Source organism: Artemia sp. Qi Xiang Cuo, chromosome 14 (genome assembly GCF_049724085.1).
Source record: "Artemia sp. Qi Xiang Cuo chromosome 14, ASM4972408v1, whole genome shotgun sequence".
Taxonomy (NCBI): Eukaryota; Metazoa; Arthropoda; class Branchiopoda; order Anostraca; family Artemiidae; genus Artemia; species Artemia sp. Qi Xiang Cuo.
This window is the reverse complement of record NC_142807.1, coordinates 5,040,244-5,049,280: the sequence shown is the minus strand read 5'-3', so window position 1 is coordinate 5,049,280 and position 9,037 is coordinate 5,040,244. Positions and strand designations below refer to the sequence as shown.

The following is a 9,037-nucleotide window of genomic DNA, read 5'->3' as shown; positions in this document are numbered from 1 at the left end:
TGTCCAATCCCTGAAAGTACCATGGGCATCAAAATAAAAGCATAGTCCATCGTAGGTCCATTCATATCTGAAAACTGCATTTTTCTCTTTCTTTTGATTAGTTCAAAATTATGAAAATCTTAGGACGCTACCTCATTTTCATCAGTGTTGCCCAGCTGAGCTGTGAAAACAAATAAGCAAAATAGTCCGCCGAATCTGACAACGCTTTTCTCCCGTAAAAAACTCAAACATTAACAATCTGTTGGTTCCCAACGACAACAACTTCAAATAAAAGCTGCATCTTCTTAAGCTCTTTTGCCCCATGTGTTTTTAACTTACTTTCTGCTGATTTTTTCCCCACATTTCTTTTTTTTAGTTTGCCCCCCCCCCCCCATATCGAAAACTGTATATGGTAGTATTTTTCATTAAAAACTGGATTCGCGATTTTTCCTAATTTTTTAGTAAAAAGTTGTGTAAGTTTCCACTTAACCAATCCAAACAACCAGATATCATTTTCACTGTCCTTGGTAATTGACCCCCCAACAATACCATTGGGTAGACTAATGTTTTAATACTATGAAACTACTTGTTGTTTTTCCTTTAATTTGAAAAGCGATGGTTACTTTTTTGATATTCCAAGCTTTGATACATGCAACTTCACAGCTTCATCTAACAGCTTGTACACTTGTTTGCATCCCTGAATAGCCATGTCTAAAACTTTAGAAGAATAATCTAAGTGAAATCTATGAGTCATTGAGATGTAAACAATTTCGTCGGAGTTGGGTAATGTGGCAATTGTAAGTTCCGGGCCACCACCAGCTTTTTCTGCATGGCTTACATCCACCAAGGGGATATCATATATTAAACTGGACGTACAAGCACAGACATAGTCCTTCATAGGTATCCCTGCGTCTATTAGTGCCAGCGTGGCAGCGTTGATGCAGGCAGACAAGATGCCACCATCAGACTGTAATACCTGAAAAATATTTCAACTTATTCTATTGCCTCATACTTAAAAAGATTTAAGAATAATGATTTTATTCTCAGCTACAGAAAAGGTTTGAAACTTTGTACTTTTGATGGTGGACCCTGTTATGAATCTTGACAGGGAAGGAGAAGATCCTCAGGCCTCGAATGTTTTCTAACATTCTTTTTAAATATGCTTTCTATTTATTTTTACTTCTTTAATTTATTTATTTTAATTCATTTCATTCATTTTATGCATTTATTTATTTTTTCTTGTTCCATTTACTTCTGCGATTTACTTAAACTTATTTTGGGGTTGAAACACGTGGCAGCAAAAACACGCGAATATATGAAAGCAGAGAAAATCACCCTTAAGGCGTTGGCGTTGATTATTAAATAGTGATATGTCTTCCATGTATTAGCATGTCTAACCTTTAAAAGGGAGCACCATAACGTGTATTATAATGCTGACAAAAATAAGCAGAAAAGTTGTCAGCTTGAGAATTATTGTGTCTTGATGATGCTTTGTGTTCTGTAGTAATTACGATTTCTGTTTTATCAAATATAATACTACAGCTTAGTAATACCCTTTTTTCCTACTGCCCCCTTCCTCATACTATAGCCTCGAATCTTTTCACTTATTCTTGTGACATCCTTTTTAAATATATTTTCAATTTATTTGTTTATTCATTCTATGTTCAAATTTATTTTCGTTCCTTTCATTTGAAATTCATTCTATGCGTTCATTTCATTTAATTATTTTTCCTTGTTTCATTCATTTCTGCAATATATTGAAAGTTAGAGGCAGCATGGGGTTAAAATAAATGATGGCAAAAACAGGTGAATATATGAAACCATAGGAAATCGCAGTCAACGCGTTGGTGTTGATTTTTAAGTAGCGATATGTCTTGCATGCATAATCATTTTTAGGAACTTTTAAAGGTAGCACCATAATCTATGTTATAATACCAACGAAAATAAGTGGACTTAAAAAAGTTGGCGGTTTTAATTTGAAAATATTACCATCTTTGCTTTAGCAAATCAATAACACAGTCTAGTATGGCCACCTTTTTCTTTCTATAAAGCAACAGATGGCAGTAGGAATTTGAAATAAAATCTTGGGTTCCAAGTCTTGCCTTAGTGTGTGAATTTTCTTAAAAATTCCCGCCTAGACTATCGATTTATGAAGCATGCATTCACATCAACTTGAAGGCTGGCTCTAGCAATAAAAAGTATGGAAACGTTAGCGCAACGTTACCGTTAGCGTAAGGGTGACACTCAAAGTCAATTTCCAATTTAAATCTATCAACGGGCCAAGGTGTATTTAAACGCTTATTTTATCTTTAATGATAAAGTATTTTATCATAAAAATATACTTTAAAATATATTTATTTTATATAAAATAAAAAATATGAAATATATTTATCTTTTATGCAGAAACAGTGATGAAATATATTGAAAATACGCTGAGTGGCGTCAATTGGGTGAGAAGGGTTGTGCACTCCCCTAGATTTTGTGAAAAAAACTTATTTGGGGGCAATTTCATTGGCAAATGCCCTTTCTGCACTTTTCACTGAAAAAAAAAAACACGAAAAGATTGCCCTCCTCTCTCCTACCCATAAATTTTCATGAATTGACGCCGCCAGTCAATATGCTAATTATAATTTATTTATGCTAGTGACATCAATCCATGAAAATTAGGGGGGTGGGGGGGGGGGGCAAAATGTATTTTTTCAAAATCTAGAGTGGGGGCAATTTTGTTGTTTTCAGTTTTTTTTTTCAATGAAAATACCATAAAAAGGTATTTTTCAAAATCCAGGGGAGGGAGCAAACCCTACTCACCCCTAAAAGGAAATAAAAACAAATGGAAAAGGATCCACATAAAAAAAAATATTTACAAAATCATATTGCTCCGACAAAAAATATTGAAATATGTTCAGCATTTGTATATGTTCTAGATCCGGTACAGCGACCATGATATACAGCAACTCACATGTTGCAAACATACACGAATAACTCCCCCATCTAAGCAAAAATTTATAGTGAACTCAGTGCTTTATAGGGTAATTTTTTTTCAGATGCATGTGTCAAGATTTCAGTAAATTTTTATTTTCCATAGAATGAACTTTTAATCAAACTTAAACCATACTCAAATCCCAATGACAAAGTCATGGCAGATTAAATTATGGCTTAATCCGTCGTCAAAACAACACATGAGTGTGAATTAGAACTCTCATAGATAATTCAGTAGTATTATTCTTCGCGGTGGAATAATTTCGTAAGCCACAGAAGCACGATCCCCCCCCCCCAAATAACCTTAGTTTCTAATATTGATTTTTGATTAGCTAAGCACCATGAAGGCAGAATAAAGAAAAATCGTCGCATATCAGTATACCCAAAAAGTCACCGCCAGTCTCACCTAAAATAGCTAAAAGCAGTTAAGACATATTCTTAACTACAATTTCGAAGTACCTTTTGGTTTTGACCATAGTTCTTCAATCTTGATTTCGTAGCATTCTAAAATAACTCTGCGGATTATTAAGAAAATGAAAACAGATATGCCTAGGTTTAAAGCCAAAGTTTAAAGACCTAGGTTTCGAATATAATATAATATTTATTTAATATAATATTTAATAACTAATATTATAATTATTATTTAATAATTGGCTTTTGTAGAATAAACAGAGACCATGGGTCACAGAGGCAATGTTTTCCGCTCAATGAGTTTTTACTTATAGAGTATTTTTAAATGATAAAGTGTTTATTTCTACTTCTTCTTTTGCATCTGCTTCCTCTTTTGTGCTCTTTTCGTAAAACGGTTTCTCAACAAATAAGTTGATCCACTTTAGTAACGACTTGGTCAAACTGAATTCAAAAGAACTGTTGATCATTTTATGGCCGAAATGCTAGTCTGTCCTTCTTTGGTGGGCGTGGGAGGGGGATCCTTTATCTTGGGATTTGGACACGCAGTTCAAAGCCAGTGGCAGATCCCAGGGGGACCCTGCCCCCCCCATGATTTTTCAGGCACCCTCATTCCTTGTTGTTTTTTTTCTGTTTTTCACTCTCTTTTTTTAAATAAATTTGTCAATTTGGTCAATTATGACATCCTTGTCACAATGTCCCAACTCCCCCCCCAGATTTTTTTTATTGGCACCCTTGTCACATTGCCCCCCCCCTCCAAGATTTTGCTCTAGATCCGTCCCTGTTCAAAGCTCATTAATAAACTGCATATAACAGACCCTACAATAGTTGTTGCTAAACTTATAGAATAACACAACCAAAAGATTTCAAACCATGTTTTCACTGTTAGATTAACCAAATTTTCACTCTTAGACTAATAATTGAGAAGTGCCTGAGTTGTCAAACACCTTTGGTCCTCAGTTTTATAGATTATGAGCAAGCGTTCGATTCTGTTGATAGAAGAGCTTAATCAAACGTTTTATCCTTGTATGGTATACCAGACAAATACATTAAAGTGATTAATGCTATGTATGAGAATAACACTGTTGCAGTTAAGGTAGGAAATGAGGTTAGCGGCTGGTTTTGTATTAAATCAGGAGTTAAGCAGGGTTGTGTTCTATCCCCCTTATACGGTTTATTTTGATGGATTTTGTCTTAAGGAGCACAGGAAAGGCAATGGAAGACCACGGAATCAACTGGGGAAGAAAAAGTCTCCTGGATTTAGATTATGCTGATGATTTAAGCATCCTTGATGAAAGTGAGCGCAAAATGAATGAAGTTTTAGAGATTTTGCTAGTACAGGGTGCTTCAATGGGTTCGAAAATTAATGTTAAGAAGACTAAGCCACCCAGGCTAGGAATAAGAGAAGACGTAAAGGTAACGCCGTGTGATGAAAAGATTGATCAGGTGGGCAGCTTCACTTACCTTGGTAGTATTATTAGTAAAGACGGTGGGAGCAGTGAAGATGTTAAAAGTAGAATATCCAAGGCCCGGGGTGTTTTTTCACAGTTAAAAAAATTTGGGAGAATAGGAAGATAAGTCTGCAAACCAAGATTAGAATATTAGAAGCTACAGTGCTGACAGTGGTCAAATATGGCTCTGGAGAATGGGCGCTCAGAAAAGCGGATGAAGATTTGCTAGATGTTTTCCAGAGAAACTGCTTAGGATTGTTCTGGGTACCCGGCTAACTGACCGTATTTCAAACAATAGGCTATACGAAAAAGTGGTTCAATACCGTTCTCTTGGGCTATAATGATAGAAAGGCTAGGGCACGTTGTGCGGATGAAGGATGACAGATTGCCGAAGATTGTTCTTTTCGGCCAACCGTCTAAGGCTAAACGGAAAGCAGGTCGTCCTTGTCTGGGGTGGGAGGACATCATAAAGAAAGATTTAAAGGAAATGGAAGCTTCTTGGGCGGGTGTAAAAAGGGGGGCTTTGAATAGATTGGGATGGAGGAGGAGTGTGCATAGCTGTGTTGGCCTCAGGCGGTATGGTGCTGCGGTGAGTTGTTAATAGTAGTTGTAGTTTATACTAGTTACATTTTTCAATTGTCATAGCTCTTCTTCTTTGCTTTTGCTACACGTGCCTGTGTTTTTGTCTTTCTTTATTTTTTCTTTATCTCTTTCTTTGTTAATTATTTGTGTTTCTTTATTTTTGTGCTTATTGAATTGTCTCCCGCTCTAGAAGCTCTTTTTTCGTAGTACTCTCTCATTTTTTTTGTATCAAGACGGGCTTCCAATAACAACAAATATATACTTATCAACATACAAAGTTACAAATCAATCACATGCTCTTATCTTGGTGGCAGCGGTGGCTGCAACCTAGTAAATGACGAGCCTCGGCCAGTACCCAAAATTAATTATTTTGAAACCAAATCAGATCGAAATAAAAGTACACAATTGCATACAAGATGATGAATGACGTTATAGTTGTAGTAGGTTAAATCATAAATGACGTTAAAAGTAAAATAATTTAAAAGGCGCCCTAGGTAATGATGACAACGCCTGCTTTACTAATCTTGCCAAGATAAACCGAAGGCTTTTCCTGAGTGTAATATACATTTATCTAAAAGTCAAGAAGACGAATTTCACATCTTATATTCAACCAAACACGATTCTGTACACAAGTTTAAAGCAGCACATTACACAATTTACTTTTGTGCAATATAAATCCTTCCCATTTTTTCTGCAATAAACTGAAATCGACGGGACAAAAAGAAAGGATAAAACCAAAGTGTTGCTCCCGCAACCCAATTAATATCGATCAAAGCAAATTACTCACCTCGACAAAAATATCAATTTGCGTTTTTGGAAACAGCTCGGTCTTTACAGAACTAGAAAAAGTTTGCTTTAAGTGAGATGTTACTTCTACAGATTTTCTATCTCCTCGTGGTCTATTCTTGCGGTCCACCTGGCTGAAAGTGGCAGTGCTAAATTGACAGTTTATAATTGCATTGTCTTGGAGGATTTTTGAACGACCACCACGAACCTTGAAAAGGATAATATTAAATTAGTGTACGACAAAATGGAAGTAGAAGTAAATCAGAAAATAGAATCATTTTTGGCCAGGAAAAAGGGCATAGGACGATTATTCCTTCCAATCTTTTTTCTATTATTTCTATTTCTACTTGACAGAAGGCTGTCGCCGTCTTGGAGGATCCTTGAATGACCACCAAGTACCTTGCGGCGGCTCCAATTCACCAAAATGTAGGGGAGGAGGTGCATTTTTCGAAATCTAGGGGGCGCAATTTGATTGTGGCGTCAATCCATGAAAATGAGGGGGATGTGAATTTTTCAAAATCTAGGGCGATAATTTTTTTATTTTTTCAATAAAGATTTCAAAAAGTAAAAAAGAAGAAATTGGAAGAAAATACAAAAAAGTTCTTTTCAAAATCTTGACATCACTGGTAGCTTGAAAAGGATGATTTTAAACTATTGTACCGTCAAAAAATTGAGGGGAAAGTCCATCGGATATTGGAAACGTTTTCAGCCGCGAAAAAGGACATAACGAGCTAATCTTTCTATTCTTATTTTCAATCGTTCTTTTATAACTTTTATAACTTTAATAAATCATATAATATTAACGTTTTGTATATTAATTAATGTATATTAAACTAACAATGCACATTCATTTGTATTTTTTTCAGTAAAGTGCAAATTATGTCCTGACCTTGATAAGGCATAGGAGTTATGCGCCCTAATCATACTAATTTCTGATCGTTTTTTTTAGTTTGACTCAGTTATTTAATGTAATTTCTGTTCGTATTGGGTTTCATTTATTTATGGATGCTGTTATGTGGTTGTTTCACGCTTGTAGATTATTTGATTTTATTTTTGCTCATTTTTTGTTTAATGGAGTTCTTCAATTTTCTTTGAAAAACTTATTTTGTGGAAAAGGTGTTTTTAATTAATTTCTGTTCGTTTTATATTGACATAGTCTTTTCAGGGAAAAAGAAAATAATACTTTAAATCTTTTCGTTTTTTTAAGAATTTATAGTTTGGCCTGATATTTGTATGCTGGAGAAAAATTTTTCAGCAATTTTGAACAACATACACCCTTTTAAAAATCTGGACACATATAGTAGGCCTACTGTTTAATTTAGTTTCATAACTCCTCTAGTTGACCTGAAATGGAAAACTTAATACCATTCGCAAAAAAATCTGTTTACTTTCTTTGATAGCTTGGATGCACTCACGTTATATCGAATTGGTAACATCTTCAAAGAACGAATAATCCCGAAATTTTGAACGTAATACTCTCAGTCGTTCTCGGGACAATACTTAGATGCTTTATTGGAAATTAGCACTATTACTGCGCATCTTGGTTTAACCTTAAGGCGAAATTTATCTTTTAAACATGACGGCAATTGGGTGGGTGGGCGTGGGAGAGGGATTAGTTTCTCTCCAATCAATTTGGACTATCAAAAAGGGCATCAGCCCTTTCTATTTTCTATCAAATGAGCCCCTTTAGAAGTTCCTACGATAACTGCTTCGATACAAAGTGCCCTGGTCTAATCAACAACAACAACAACAAAAATAATACATTATACCCACATCGATCTTTACTATAAAAATTTCAAGCCTTCCAATCACTTTTGACTATTAAAAAGGGCACTAGGCCTTTCGATTTTCAATCGAATGAGCTCTTTTTGAGTTTCTACGACAACGCTTTCTATAAACACCTTATATGCCCCCTGAGCATAAATTACAACCCTTAACCTAAGGGCTGTGAGGGTGGTTGTCGTCCTCTAAGACCTAATTTCCAGAACTTTCAACTACTTTAAACAAAATGGCTATCTCAAAATTTTGAGTTGGATGTGTCTGGGAAAAGGGTGGGCGTGAGAGGGGCGTTAGTCGCTCTGCCCACAGGGCAGTTATGCCCACAGTGCATAATTTACAACCCTTGCCCTGAGGACTGGGGGGTGTCATCCTCAAAGACCTAATTTCCAGAACTTTCTGCAACGTTGAACAAAATGGCTATCAGAAAATTTTGATTGGATGTGTTTGGGGGAATGGCGCGCGTGAGAAGGGGGGGGTTAGTTACCTTCCAATCACTTTCAACTATTAAAAAGGGCACTAGCCCTCTCAATTTCCAATTGAACGAACCCCTTTTGACGTTTTTACGACAACTCTATCTATAAAAACCTTATATGCCCCCAGGGCATAAATTACAATCTTTGCCCTGGGGGCTCTGGGGGGTTTGTCATCCTTAAATACATAATTTCCAGAACTTTCAACTACGTTGAACAAAATGGCTATCTCTAAACTTTTGATTGAATGTGTTTGGGGAAATGGTGGGCATGAGAGGGGGGCTAATTACTCTCCACTCACTTTCAACTATTGAAAAGGACAATTTCAATTTCCAATCAAATGAGCCCTTTTGAATTTCTATAACAACTTTCTATATAAACCTTATAAGTCCCCAGGGCATAACTTACAACCCTTGCACTGAGGGCTCTGTTGGGGTTATCATCCTAAAAGACCTAATTTCCAGAACTTTTGACTATGTTGAACAAAAGGGATATCTCAAAATTTTGATTGGATGTGTTTGGGGAAATGGTGGGCATGAGAGGGGGGTTAGTTGCCCTTCAATCACTTTCGACTACTAAAAGGGCACGAGGCCTTTCAATTTC

General features: G+C 35.9%; 1 protein-coding gene across 2 annotated transcripts in view; it reads right to left on the bottom strand.

Annotated features, from left to right (window-relative positions):
• Positions 1-500: 500 nt before the first annotated feature.
• Positions 501-9,037, bottom strand: part of Ski6 (exosome complex component Ski6) — a 39,521-nt gene continuing 30,984 nt past the window's right edge. The window contains exons 4-5 of one of the 2 annotated variants that reach the window (XM_089100508.1): positions 6,187-6,393; positions 501-955 (exon numbers count right to left, since the gene is read on the bottom strand). In XM_089100508.1, the coding sequence (XP_088956634.1) occupies positions 599-955; positions 6,187-6,393 (564 nt within the window). In that variant the 3' untranslated portion in view covers positions 501-598. The remainder of the gene's footprint in view (positions 956-6,186; positions 6,394-9,037) is intronic. The other variant, XM_089100507.1, reaches the window with a different exon arrangement.